This window comes from Octopus bimaculoides, chromosome 18 (genome assembly GCF_046866305.1).
Source record: "Octopus bimaculoides isolate indiv1 chromosome 18, ASM4686630v1, whole genome shotgun sequence".
NCBI classification, from domain to species: Eukaryota; Metazoa; Mollusca; class Cephalopoda; order Octopoda; family Octopodidae; genus Octopus; species Octopus bimaculoides.
The window spans coordinates 16,417,957-16,433,741 of NC_142945.1; the positions used below are offsets into that span (position 1 = coordinate 16,417,957).

Sequence of the window (15,785 nt, forward strand, 5' to 3'; positions counted from 1 at the left end):
CTGCGACCTGTCCAGGGTGTCGTGGGATGGCTGCATAAAGTTTAAGTATCTCAAAACCCAAAAAGGGATGCAAAAGAGAGCAAATTCTAACAGTTGGTATGTATGTCTTTATATACAAGTACTGTAGTAAAAACATGATAAATAGAAGTCAGAACAGTAAAATATGTCATTTTATATTGGCAGAAGTTACAGAGTGATTTAATGGCCGAGACTTTAATGCATGGCACTTCATAAATGCCATCTCACGAAACTCTCGGCCCTTCAGTCATTTGTAATTTCTGCCAACTAAAAATAATATATGTGTGTGTATATGTATGTATGTATGTATTATGCATGCATGTATATATGTACACTAAACTTAATGACTGACAAGGGAAGCAAGCTCCCTAGAGCCGCAGATATATATATATATATATATATATATATATATATATATATATATAGCACATATATACATAGCACATACATATATATAGCACATATACATATATATATACATATGCATTTGTATATGTTTGCATATATATATGTATGTATATATAAACATATATGTACATTTGTGTGTGTATGTGTGCGTGCTTCATCGATCGATATTCATCATCTTATGCTTGTATATGCGTGTGTAAGTGTCGATATATTCTTTTCTACTCGAGGCCCAAGGCTCGAAATTTTGGGGTAGTGGGACCAGTCGATTAGATCGACCCCAGTACGCAACTGGTACTTAACTTATCGACCTCGAAAAGATGAAAGGCAAAGTCGACCTCGGCAGAATTTGAACTCAGAACGTAAAGACAGACGAAATACCGCTAAGCATTTCGCCCGGCATGCTAACGTTTCTGCCAGCTCGCCGCCTTGTAAGTGTCGATATATTAAGTATATCGGAGTCGATATATTAAGTACCACTGAATACTGGAGTCGATGTAATTGCTTGCCTTGTGCCAAAATTTGAAATTAATATTTTGCAGAGTTTTCTATATGACCATTCCACCACTATCTATCTATATATATATTAAGGGTATGTCCTGTACATCACTCTAACTTCTGATATTTTCCTCTCCAGAACTATTCTTTCTACGGGTTGATTTGTATTGTGTTCTGGACCTTTACAACATGCTGCATAGACAGATAGTGTCGAGAGGAGATTTTAGGACAGTCGTCAATGCAGCGTTAATTCCGTTGATCCTTGGTTATCACATATAGATGTTTACTTAAATCCCTATTCCTTTTGTCCCCCACAAGGTCCAGTCCTTGTTCCTGTACGGTGGCTTGTGTACCTCAACGAACCCAAGAGCCATGCCAGTGGAACGCAAGTTCCTGCTTGTGTCTCGTACGCTGAACAATCAAAGATAGAGGCCAGACTAATATGGACCACCTGTTCTCAAAGCTAAAAACAGGTTTGCGTAAGGCCAACACTCATACCTAGGAAACAGCAAAGTTGCAGAAGTGTCGATGACAATTCAAAACCGACAAGACTTGAGAGAAAAAAGACATTTCAGAGATGAGAACAGTGAAGAAACGCTATCGATGACTTATACTCCATAGGGAACGAAGGGCTTAAGTAGTAAGTAGTGTTGCTTTTTGTGCATCGGGCTATTGTTTCCAGTTACTTGATTGTAAAAGCCTTCTCTTCAATTTGAGGGCTAACATAAGATATACTATTCTGGTTATATGTGTTACTGTTACTAATAGAAGGTTCCTGACACCACAGCTATACATAATATGTCTACAAAGAAAAACCTTTTTGTCAGATGTTCTGTTGTGGTGGCTGGAGCTGTGCAACTTCTTCAAGTGAGTGTCTCTTGTCATCAGTTAAGAAATATTTTCCAAGAAAATTCTTTCCCACATATGATTTTATTCGCCTCATATCTGCAGACTTCTGCCATGGAAGCACTGCAACACTTTGAGGTTAGTAAATGCTTTCGAAGGAATATATGACAGTCTAATGCTGTTTGAATCGATATTAAGTCCTTATCGCTTTGTTTTTGGTTTTAGTTAGAAGCACTCAGTGTCGCCAGTGATGTGGAAATTTTTGATAGTAATTAAATGTTTACGACTTTTAACATCCAACGCTAACAGCTTTGTATATTATATCTTTAGTGAGACATGCTGATAAATTTTGATAAGATACACTCGATAAAAGTCAATTTATTTGTACCTCTTTCAAGCCTCTTCTCTAGTTTTTATTACACTTTCCTGACACTGCATACTTTTAGTATAATATATGAAAGTTTTTACTCCAGAATAAATCCATATCTTCTTGAGACGGAGCATCTGAACTTTTTATTCGCTGTTCCCCAACCCATCGTCTCTCTGTAGACTACTGATTCATTTTAAAGGAATTTCTTGTTAAACATTTTTCTTTCATTTATCCTCTTAAATGACGAAGTTTCTCACTGACAGCTTTTAACATCTATTGTAGGGCGATCAATTTGTTTTTTCAAATGCTCTCTTTTTTTGCTATCTCCAAATTGTTATCTATTTTGTTTTGCAATTTTTGTTGGTGAGATGTGTAGTTGCTCATTTGTTTACATCCGATAAACGTCGCCACATAGTTGATTGTCTTCTGCAGATCAATGATCTTTTTTCTGTTTTCCAAATCTATGAAGGCATTTTTGCTATCGTTTTGCATTTGTTTACTCCTATAGTATTTTAACTATACTGCTAAAACAGTTGTGAAAAGGGAATATAAATAGGCGTTTATTTGCCAAAATGAAGGAACATTACGTTGCAGTAAATATTCACCGCCTATATCGTTAATCACTGTCAACATCAGGTCTATTAAGTCTCTTATCAATCCAAGTTAGGTATGGTCTGTTTTGTAATTGTAATTTTAGAAACGAATCAATCTTCACTTGAAACATTTTGTTAAGAATACTTTACAAGTGTTTATATTCTTTATTCTCCCGGCTCTTGATACACTTATTATCGAGGCTACTGCTATGGCCACAGGTAGCAAGAGGTGACATATTGGCTGTCTGAGTTTGATGTGTTGCTGCACGTGCTTTGGTAATTACTGTAGGCATGTGCGTTCTAGGAATATGTTCATTTACCGTTATTTGTACACAGTTCTTGCTTTTGGGAATAGAATTACAATCAACAATCCTTCTCCTGCGTTCAACAATTGTCGTTTGCTGGCGTAATTGTTTTGTCGTGAAATAATTTAGCTCTGGGTGAAGTTCGTCCCAGTACAATTTTATTCTATTCATATAACCAACAGAGGAATCTCTTCGTTTTTGCCAATTTATAGTAATTACACAAGTCATTACTTAGTTCAAAATTCTAAGAAAATGTACTTCATAATTTCCATTTCTTCTTATAACTACAACAAATAAAATTCTGTTTAGCTTTATCGGTGTCGTCTTCTTTCTTGTGTTTCTTCACCGATGTTGTTAATATCGTCGCAGTTCATCCATCTTGTTTGCTGTGATTCTCTGCATGGCAAATTCAAATTTGAAACAAATGTTGTTATGATCTTGAAAAAAAAAAAAAACATCAGTGAATGCGATCAGAAAAAAATAATTCGTTATTTAACAAGGCTGGTATTTGAGATATTAATGTTGGAAACTCAATAATCTCCCACGATAACCATTCGTGTGTTCACGCTGTATGTCATACTATATCTATAGGTAGGTAGGTAGGTAGGTAGGTAGGTAGGTAGGTAGGTAGGTACGCAGATATGTCTGCATGTACTTTCCGTTATCTTTTGTCAGTTTCAGTCATTCGAAACGATAACAGCAGCCATGCTGGAGCAGAGACTCGAAGCGTTTAGTCGACCAAACCGACCCCAGTATTCATTCTGCTGGTCTCCTTTGCCGGGCCGCTAAGTTATGGGGACGTAAACAAACCAACACCGGCTGTCAAGCGGTGGTGGGTTTTTTTTTTGTTTTTCTTTTTCTTACAGCCCTGTATCATTTAAGATATTGAAAGCATGGCTGCGAGGTAAAGAAGCTCGCTTTGCAACCACGTGATTTCTAATTCAGTCCCACTGTGCGACTCCTTGGGCAAGCCTTCTACTATAGCCCCTAGCCTGAGTGAATTTGGTTGACGTGAACTGCGTGGAAGCCCGTCGTATATGTGTTTGTTCCCACATACATACACACCATTTGACAACCCGTGTTAGTTTATTTTCGTCAACGTAACCTAGCGGTTCGGCAAAAGATACGAATGGAATAAGAACCAGGCATAAAAGACACAAGCAGTGTTCTATTTGTTTGGCTAGTAACCCTTCAACGTGGTGCTCCAACATTGCCGCAGATCATTTGTTACTGAAAGAAGTAAACGATAAAAAATAAAGAACAATGTAATATTTTTCATATGCATACATAGCATTATATAAATTGTTGTTGCCATGGCGTACAAGTTATATATTGGTGGAATGGTACGTCATTTAAAATAACATTTAATTACGTAACAGTTATTTTTGGCATTTATATGAAATGTGATATTTTAAACTTTTTCTTGGCTAAATTTGTACCTGTGACTTTATTTCCGTTTATCTCTTTCGAAAAATAATAGGAGTTTCAGAAATAAACTGCGAGACAAGAATATATGTAATATACATACATACATACATACATACATACATACATACATACATACATACATACATACCGATGAGACATGATGTTATAGCTAGGACATTCTATAATGAAATCCGTCGGAAGGATAATCCCGAGGACAAAGAAATAAGAACCCACAATATGGCAGACGCCATAGCCACTCATGATAAAAAGGAATACTGGTGGAATGTCCCAGTGAAGAGCTCAATAAAATGTAAGCACAACAGACCGGATATAATGATTTGGGAATCGAGAAGAGAAACTGTGCACAGTTGTGGAATTAGCTGCCCAGCGGATGTTAACATAAAGCTGAAGATCAGTGACAAAGAGAACACCTATGCTGAACTATTGAGAAATCTATCCAGATTACAAGTTCAGGTTTATACCTGTAATTATTGGGGCCCTGGGATATATAACACACGACTTAAATACCAGTCTTGAGGAATTAGGCTTCTCAAAACCAGAAAGAAGAAAACTAATTCGAAGACTACAGATCCAGTCCCTTACTGGAACTGTAAAAATCAGAAGTTTATCATTTAGATATTTATGAGCATATCTAGATATGCAACTATATGCATGAGAATACATACATAAAACATACAAATCTGCATATACATACATACATACATACATAAAACATACAAATCTGCATATACATACATACATACATACATACATACATACATACATACAAAAATACCCTGTTGTTGAATGAAGGAGCCTTGAATCTAGGTTAGAAACCGGTTCTTTCTCTATTTGCAAGAAATCTTGAAATAAACTGAATAATGACATACATACATACATATATATTTATCTTTTATCTTTTACTGGTTTCCGTCATTATTCTCCGGCCATGCAGGGGAAACCGCCTTGAAGAACTTTTAGCCGCAGGAATCAACCCCAGTACTTATCACTTTTGTTTTTAATATAAGACATGTACTTATTCAATCGGTCTCTGTCACCGAACCGCTAAGTTGTTATATATATATATATATATATATATATATATATGGACAACCATTGACCACAGCAGCCAACACCAACACCAAGCGACAGAATGATAAGGCGAGAACAACATTTATAAGAATAAAAAATATTTTCAATTCAAAACACATAATATTGCATCTAAAACTGAAACCAAGCGTCCACTAGTTCTCTGCAAGGCATAAAATTGGACGATGTACAGCGCAATGGAAAAGAAGATAGAAGAATTTAAGATGTGGATCTTTCATAGATTGGGCAGTGTGTGTGTGTGTGTGAATATGTACGTATGTTTGCATGTATACGAGAACACGTATATTCCACTGACAATTGCCAACGAACAAGCCACAAGCCAACCAACGAACCAACCATCCAAACAAGTATCTTCTCTTCGGAGAGTTATTAATACTTCCGGCAAAGAAGAAGATAAGCGAAACAAAATATCGAAGAAGAAATGATGAAGGCAATAGGAGGAAGAAGATAAAAATTGACGACAGAGAAAGAAAAAAAAAGATAATAGACGGTAGCACCGAATATAGATTTTAGAAAGAAGATATAATAGGACCAAGATAAAGGGGAATAACAAATTGTAATTCGAGATATTTTGGGATTGTTCGGCGTTTTTATTTTAACACTTGCAGACGATTACAACTGAAGATTTATTTAGATGTATCAATCTTTGTTGCGTTCAGTATAGGAAATACATGGGTTTGTGTGTGAGTGAGTGCGTGCGTGCGCGTATGCATATATCTGTATGTGTGTACACAATGTGCTATATAAGTCAACAAATATTGAGATTTAAATGGAGCGTGAAATTTTACTTATTTACGGATGTTAACGGAATTATTGATGCACAGTTTCAAGCCATGGCGGGGATGAAGTGTTTTATCGGATGGCTAGGTTTGATTTAAGCACCAGTTATACAACCATTTGTCAGCGTTCAATCATCTGGACAAGAGAACATTAATAGGGCATATATGGACTTTGGAAGACAGTAACATTAAGTACAACATCAAATAAAGAATGCTCCAGATGACGAAGCCATATATTATATGAACTAAATAGTGCAGTCTTTGTTTAACTGAGAGGGAACAAGATCCTACGAAAAACAAGAGCCCTCAAAAATCATATCTGCCTCAACTCAAGATAGCTTCTCAGGAGCAGATTCATAGTAAATAACCGGAAATCCCAGCCTCGGGGCTGCAAACCACCTTTGAGAAGCGCCCTACTTTGAAGAACGCTTTTTCGTACGATCCGGCCAACCTTCTTTCTACTGTCTCCTTTCACCCCCTTTTTTTCTCATCATCATTTCAACCATTTTAATCTCCTTTTCTATGCTTCTTTCTCCTTTTTATTTATTCATTTTTTCCGCTGTCGTCTGTCTCCCCAAATAACTCCGTTATCACCTTATCTTTGAAGCATGATGTCTGTAACCTTGAGCCAAGGATACCGCCACTCAAGAACTATCATCTTCTTCATTATCACTCTGAGCTTCATTATCTCATTGAGTGCCAGGGATCGATGTAATCAACTTACGCCCTTCCTAGAAATTGCGGACCTTGTGCCAAAATTTGAAACCAATATTTCATAATTATTTGTATTCATATTCATGATGTATCTGAACCATGTATTGCCGAAACGACCGCGATGAAGGAATGAATATAATACTATAACTTTCAGTCTAGGACTAACTCAACACACACATGTACACACGTATATGCGCGCGCGCACACACACACACATACACACACAAGCTGTGTATGTATATATATATGTAGATAGATAGATAGATAGATAGATAGATAGATAGATAGATAGATAGACAGATAGATAGATAGATAGATAGATAGATAGATAGATAGATAGATAGGTAGCTAGCTAGCTAGCTAGATAGATAGGTAGGTAGATAGATAGATAGATAGATAGATAGATAGATAGATAGATAGATAGATAGATAGATAGATAAATAGATAGATAGATAGATACATTTCTTTTATTAGCCACACAGGGCTCAACAAAGATGGGACAAATACAATGTAGAGCTTTTCTTTTTGGGAGGGGGAAGGGAAAGAGAGAAAAAAAAACGTAGGGGTGTGTCGATCAAAAGGGATCGTACGAAGGGAAAAAGGGGGGAGTTCGATCAAAAGGGATCGAGGAAAAAAAAAAGAAAAAAACTAATGTGTGTTACCAGCAGTTGTGTAAGGGAGTGGAAGATAGAAGGTCAGCGAGAGAATGAAATAAGAAAATCAGGACAATGAAGTATTCCAGTAGAAAGAAGAATGTTAAATATTATATTGAAAAAATAGAAATAGATGTTGCAGAGAAAATACGGAATTAGAGACAAGACGGAATGTAGAAGTTAGAGATATACTTCAAGAAATAGCAGGAATGAAATGATGATGATGATGGGGAGATCATTCACTCAAAAAACAGAAGTCAATAGATGGAAGAACCATGGAATAAATTCCACAAGAAGCACGTATGGGGAAGAAGGGGGGAGGGGAGGGATCAGGTACGAAACGAGATGGAGAGATAACATAGAAGAATGCATGAAGGAGATCAGGGGAAATACATGACAGGTTTTGACGAGCACGGTAATGGACAGGAGGGCGTGGAAGATGGCTGAAGACGGATACATCCAGCAGTACGCTACAATATCCAAATAGAAATGAAGAAATATGCGTGTATACATGAGTATGTGAGTGTATGAACCTATGCACACACACACATAGAGATGTATGTATATATATACATAATTTTTCAAAGTAAACTCTGTAATCGTTACCAATATAGCATAAGATTTCACCTCAAAGGATCATTGATTAGATTCCTTAAGGATCGTTCTCATTGTTTATATTTCCAAAGTTTCAAATTTATGCATTTAAAAAGGTTTATACATTTAAAAAGGTTTATACATTTAAAAAGGTTTATACATTTAAAAAGGTTTATACATTTAAAAAGGTTGAATATAGTCAAACACAGAAATGTTTACATTGAATGAAAAAAAATGGATAAAACTCCGGTGTTGAATCTCTCTTTTTTAAATGTATAAATTTGAAACTTTGGATATATATATATATAAAACTGAGAATGTGTGTATATCTGTCTGTCTGCGTGTCTGTATGTGTGCATCACTAAAACTTGAGAACTACCCAACCGATTTCATTCAAATTTTACGCATGCCTTACTCTGGGTCCATGCAGTGTTATGGGCCAGAAAAATTTTCAACTTCTTGCCTAATGTGAGCCCAGAGCAATCTCTTATCTCTTACATTATTTCAGTATTACATGTCAACAGTGAAGCAATAACATCTCTACTGTAATGTGTGATAATATTTCACTTTTAATACTTTCACTATTAATACTTTCAATATGTATATAATATGTACATAGTGAAACTAATCTGCACATATATATATATGCATATATACAGACATAAGTGTACATACTTACATATATTTGTATACACATATGCATATATGGGTACAAAACATCATAAAAACGTAAACAACATGAAATACGAAAAACGAAAACATTGAATATGAACTTTTTCAAAAGGAAAGAAGCTCAAGTTAGGAAAAGAAAGATGGCCGATGGTCACGTGTGAGCAAAGAGTGAGTAAAGGAGGAAGCGTAATAAAGAGAGAGGGACAGATAGAGAACGATGAAGGGGAGAGGAAAAGAATTAGAGAAAGGATGAGGGAGGAAACGAGAGGGGAGAGTGAAAGAGTAGAAAATAGAGTTGCATCGGAATTATTAAGATAAACTTACTTGGAAATGGATAGATTTATATGTATATATATATATGCATATATGTATTTATATATATGTATATATATGCATATATATATATATATGTATATATGTATGCATGTATGTATGTATGTGTGTGTGTGCGTGTGTGTGTGTGTGTGTGTGTGTGTGTGTGTGTGTGTGTGCGTATGTGTTTACCACCATCGCCTGACAACTGACGTTGCTGTGTGTACATTGCCGTTTGGCAAAACAAACCGATAGAATAAGTACTAGGCTTACACAAAAATACCTCCTGAGGTCGATTTCTTTGACTAAAGGTGGTGCCACAGCACATGACCGAAACAAGTAAAACAATAAAAAAACTATGCCATTTTAATCCCGAGCAACGCCGAGTATCTCTGCTAGTATGTATATATATATATACAAAATATATACATAATTATAATCAGGGATCAGCTAAGTGCCTCGCCACGTATTGATGTCATCGCCACGTCATCGCATAACTAATATTCAACCGCACTCCCAAATATACACACACACACACACACACACACACACACACACACACACACACACACACACACACATATACATATACATATACATATATATATACATATATGTGTGTGTATGTAGTCATGTATACTTGCATATATATGTAAATATATATGCAAGTATATTCATACAGAGCTGTACGTGTATGTACTTATATTCATATCTAAAAGCACATAAATGTATGTGTGAGTGTGTAAATGTATATATGCATATACTTGTATACGTCTATATATTTGTGTGTGTGAGAGAGAGGGAGTGTGTGTGCGTGTATGTGTGTGAGTGTGTGTGTGTATGTGTGTGTGTGTGTTTATATGTATATATATACGGAAACTGGGTTGATGTGAGATATTTTGAACTGATGTACGACAACGAGGCAATGATTAGTTCGTGAAATAATACAGATACAGTTGTAACCTAGAAGTTTGCTTCAGGATATGTTAATGCGATATTAAAAAAAAAAAGAGTTTCAGGAACCGAAAAGAAAACTGTGAATATGTGTTAAGAGTGAGGAATTTTACGTCATAAGGAAATAAAAAGGGGTGAGTTTGTAACGGATCGGTTTTGTCGAGAATTGAATTTTGCATGTTTTGGTGCAAATAAGAAATCTGGTCAACAATTCTATTTTTAGCCTAGATTTATCTACGCGTACGAATCTGCCCACACAGTTACAACGACTGTTGTTTTACATCCATTGAATTTGCTGTCAAAAGATCAATGACCTCGCTGTTGTGTCTCCGTTTCTTCTCTTTAGAGTAAAAAGAACAATCTAGAAGCTTTTTAGTCACGTGATTAATAGGTAACCGCTTGTTTAGTTGACTGTATGTCAGTCCAGCAATGGTCAGTTCAAAGCCACTTCTCTGTCTCTCTCTCTCTGTCTCTCTCTCTGTCTCTCTCTCTCTCTCTCTCCCTCTCTCCACTTCTCTCTCTCTCCCTCTCTCCACTTCTCTCTCTTCCCTCTCTCTCTCTCTTAATGTAGTTTAGCAAAGTAACAGCATTCAAATAACACTTGAAGCAACCAGTCATTATGTAACTATTTACTATAAACCTGAGCAGCCGTTGCTTAAATGAAAAATAGCTGGCGGTGAATAAAAAAAATATATTAGAAATACCGAACAATATTTTTTATCTCCTTTTTCCTTCCTTCGGTTCAATTTTCATTCAATCTCACTGAAAAATTACTTCATGCTACCCACTAAAAGTTGAACGTTTCGCATGCTGTCCTTCAGTAAGAAAAAGCGGAGAAAAAGCAGAAGTTTCGTAAAAACATTGTTTATAGTTTAGACTACATGGTGAAAATGGATATTCACTCAATGGTATTCGTTGTAAACACTGTATTTTACAGAACTTGATTTTTTACTTCTTTTGTGACGAAAGCCCACCATGTGAAGCGTCAAGTATTCTTCTGTTTCTTCTCTACAACATAAAACTTAATTTACCTTGTCCCTTCCCTTGTTCGCAGTTTATTTATTTACTTATTTTGCTCCTAAAAGTACTTGGGGTGTCAGTTAATCCTACGAGCGCAAATAGTATGACGTCTGAGAAGGAGAACAATAGTGAGTATTTAGAAAGTCATTAAAACTACTTATAAACAAAGAACATGAATACATTTGAAAAACAACTAAGAAACTGAACATAAACACGAGTCGTACATACGTACGCACACACAGAAATACACTCCAACAATAAAATAAACTAAATGATAGCTGATAAAATAAATGCTGGATCGTGGCTTACACTAAAATCGTCTGCTTTCTTCCATTACATTTGACTCAAGAGAACGAGTATTAAATGGTTATATTGAGATCGTTGGTGACCTTATATGAACTTGTGACCTAGTCTTATCACCAATATCATACCACCACAGATTCTGCTGCACACCGTGACCTGCCAACATAATGAGATTTGGAAATCTAAGCTATAATTTGGCAGTTTTTCATGTCTCTGCAGGCGCCGAAGAGCCTGGCACGGATCAGCTAAACGTGCCGAACTCATCAAGCTCACCTCCTTTCTTTCTCCCTCTTCTCTCTCTCTCTCTCACTTTCCCTCTGTCACTCTTCCTCTCTCTCTCCCTCTTTCTTTTTCTCTCCCTCTTTCTCTTTCTCTCTCTCTTCTCTCTCTATCTCTCTCTCTCTCTCTCTCTCTCTCTCTCACTTTCTCTCCGTCTCTCTTCCTCCCTCTATCTCTCTCTTCTTTCTCTTTTTTCCTTCCTTTTATTTCTTTGCTTTCTATAATGTTTCTGCTTCTTCAACCTTTCCTTGCCCTATTCTCCAGCCGCTCTCGGAGCATAGCTTTTTAACAACATGTTATAACGATTTCAATCAATCTAGTACATTACTGGTAAATATTTCATCGATCTTCGAGAAATGAAATACATGAAATTGAACCAGCTGCGCTGTTCTCGTACCATTCACATATCGATGTGTATGAATATATGTATTTGCACACACACACACATATATGGATAGGATGTGTGTATTCAGATATCTGCATGTATGTATGCATGTGCGTATATATACATTCATATGTACTCTTTTAGTCTTTTGCCTGTTTCCCTTATATATCTCTTACATCTTTTATCTTCTGCTTGTTCCAGTGATTAAGCTGCTGCCATGCTGAAGCACCTTGAAGAATTTTTTATCGAATGAGTCGACTGGTACTTACTCTATCGTTCCCTTTACCGAACCGTTAAGTTACGGGGACGTAAACACATCAACACTGGTTCTCAAGCGAGGACAAACACACAGAGAAACACACACACACACACACACTCACACAGATAGATAGATAGATAGATAGATAGATAGATAGATAGATAGATAGATAGATAGATAGATAGATAGATAGATAGATAGATAGATAGAGATAGATATGTAGAAAGAGATAGATAGATAGATAGATAGATAGATAGATAGATAGATAGATAGATAGATAGAAAGAGATAGATATGTAGAAAGAGATAGATAGATAGATAGATAGATAGATAGATAGATAGATAGATAGATAGATAGACGACAGGCTTCTTTCAGTTTCCGTTTACCAAATTCACTCACAGGGTCCTACTCTATAGTACAAAACACTTACTGAAACAAGTAAAAGATAAAAAGTAAATGATCTTGTGGTTGTACTTTGTAGTTCTGGAAGTATAATTTGCATCTCACAATCCTATATTACAATTCCAAGAATATCATTTCTATTTTGTAGTCCCCTACATTATAATTTCAAATATATATGCTATGTATTTTAGTACTCTTCACTATAATTCCAAATAAAAATATCACTGGCAACTTGTAGTTCTCTGTGTATAATTAAATATAATTATAATTATAAATATAATTTACATGTTGTAGTTCTTTAATATGGTTCGACGATTTCTAAAAAGAACGAAATGGCATTACATATGTGATTACCTTTATGGACTTTGTAATATCTTTTTTTTTTCTTCTTGTACTTATTTCAGTCATTAGACTGTGGCCATGCTGGAGCACCGCCTTATAGAATTTTAGCCGAATGAATCGACTCCAGCACTTACTTTTTTTTTTAACCTGATACTTATTCTATCGGTCTTTTTTGCCGAACTGTTAGATTAGGCGGATGTAAACACACCAATACCGATTGTCAAGAGGTGGCTGGTGCCAAACACACACACACACACACACACAATACAGACATACATACATATATATATATATATATATATATATATATATATATATATATATATATATATATATATATATATATATATATATATATATATATATATATATATATATATATATATATATTAATTTGATATGCACACAAAATTGTATGATAAACAACCTTTCATACGAGAATCTTGCTACGTTGATAACAGGTACAATATTTTTACCAAATATTTGGTAGAGATCTAAATATACAAATACATACATACATATATATATATATATATATATATATATATATATATATATATATATATATATATATATATATATGGACACTATTCATTTTTTTTCTCCGTGTTTTTCTCCTTGTCTCCGTATTCTTTCTGTTGAAGAGCGTAGCTCGAAACGTCAAATACTTTCCGTATTCCCGAGCATCACACTAATACATCCTTTTGTTATTTACACCACCTGTCCTCGTCTGTTGTTGTTTTTTCGTATATTCTCATATATATATATATATATATATATATATATATATATATATATATATATTAGGAACTTTTCCTCCTAACAAAGAAAGCTGAAACGTAGACGGTAGACATTTTCCAAATACAAAAATAAAAAGACGATAAGAATTTGCAAATACGGCCCCAAGTTGTTTTAATCTTTATACTGCATGCAAATTACAGTATTTGTACATAGAGAGATAAAGGCAGTTTCTGTGCGTTCGTATTCATATACATAAGAGGTGGTTATGTTTGTGACTGTTACTTCACTTGAATCGCAGCGGAAAGAAAATACGTCTAATCACTTTGGGTGCGCCATCCAAAAGCTATAGATTTAACTCTCTTACAAAGCAACACCACGACGTGCGCCATCCAGTGGCCAATGGATGAGACAACTGGTTTCAAGGGAGGTAACTGTTTATAATATATATATATATATATATATATATATATATGTGTGTGTGTGTGTGTGTGTGTGTGTGTGTGTGTGTGTGTGTGTGTGTATGTATGTATGTATTAGAAAAAAATAATAATCAGGTACTCAGATGTCTGGACGGTTGTATATTTACAGATTTTTATTCATATGTCACATCTGAGTACCTGATTATTATTTTTTTCTAATGTATAATTCCTGTACATCACCTCCAAACCTTCCAATATATATATATATATATATATATATATATATATATATATATATATATATATATATATATATATATACAACGGGCTTCTTTTTCCGTTTCCGTCTGTCAAATCCATTCATAAGGCTTTGGTCAGTCCGAGGCTATAGTAGAAAAATCTTATCCAAGGTGTCACACAGTGGAACTGAACCTGGAACCACATGGTTGTTCTAAAGTAAACTTCTTACCATACAGCCACTCCTGCGCCTATGTATAAGCAAAAAAATAATAATAAATACGTATGTTCTATGCATCTTTGCTGTTCCTCGGTTTTAACTTTCAAAATTCTAATCCCACCAAATATTAGGTAGAAATGATTTTCTCCCTTATTGGCCACCAAGAAACACCATGTTTACAATTTAGATGTTCAGGTTCATAATGACTGTCCAAAAGTATTATTCACATATGCTATTTACATTAAATATTCTAAAAATGTAATTTACAATTTGCTCTTCATTACAATTCTTAAATTGCAGTTTACCTCATTGTTTTTCATTATGTTTTTCATTCCAGTTAATATGTCAACACGTCTCACTCATGTTTTCGCACAAGACCTTTCGACTTTTGATTCCATTATTGGTTTTTACGGGATTACAGCAAGGTTTCATTTACGCCGATTTCAATAGGGTAAGTAATTTTAAGTACCACTTTTTTCTCATTTACCCCTATATTGCAACAATAAGAGCCTATACTATGAGACCCAATACTATAAGACCTTATACTATAACACTCTATACTATGAGAACCCTGTACTATGAGAACCTATATTATAAGATCCTATACTATGAGACCTTTTACTATAAGACCCTATACTATGAGACCCTATACTATAAGACCCTATACTATAAGACCCTATACTGTGAGACCCAATATTATGAGAACCTATACTATGCAGAACGTTCAACTATCTTGTTACTTATCATTAGCGTCACTACATAACCTTCTGTCTGTTTCGATCTCTCTCTCTCTCTCTCTCTCTTCTCTCTCTCTCTCTCTCTCTCTCTCTCTCTCTCTCTCTCTCTCTCTACACACACACACACATACACATGCACGCACGCACACATATGTGTATGTGTATCTGTGTGTGCCTGCATGTACATGTA

General features: G+C 35.2%; 1 protein-coding gene across 1 annotated transcript in view; it reads left to right on the top strand.

Moving 5' to 3' along the window:
• The window catches only part of LOC106871191 (N-acetylglucosamine transporter UNC93A), a 161,554-nt gene that overhangs the window by 124,010 nt on the left and 21,759 nt on the right, over positions 1 to 15,785 (top strand). The window contains exon 3 of the mRNA XM_014917533.3: positions 15,196 to 15,309. Within this exon, the coding sequence (XP_014773019.1) occupies positions 15,196 to 15,309 (114 nt within the window). The remainder of the gene's footprint in view (positions 1 to 15,195; positions 15,310 to 15,785) is intronic.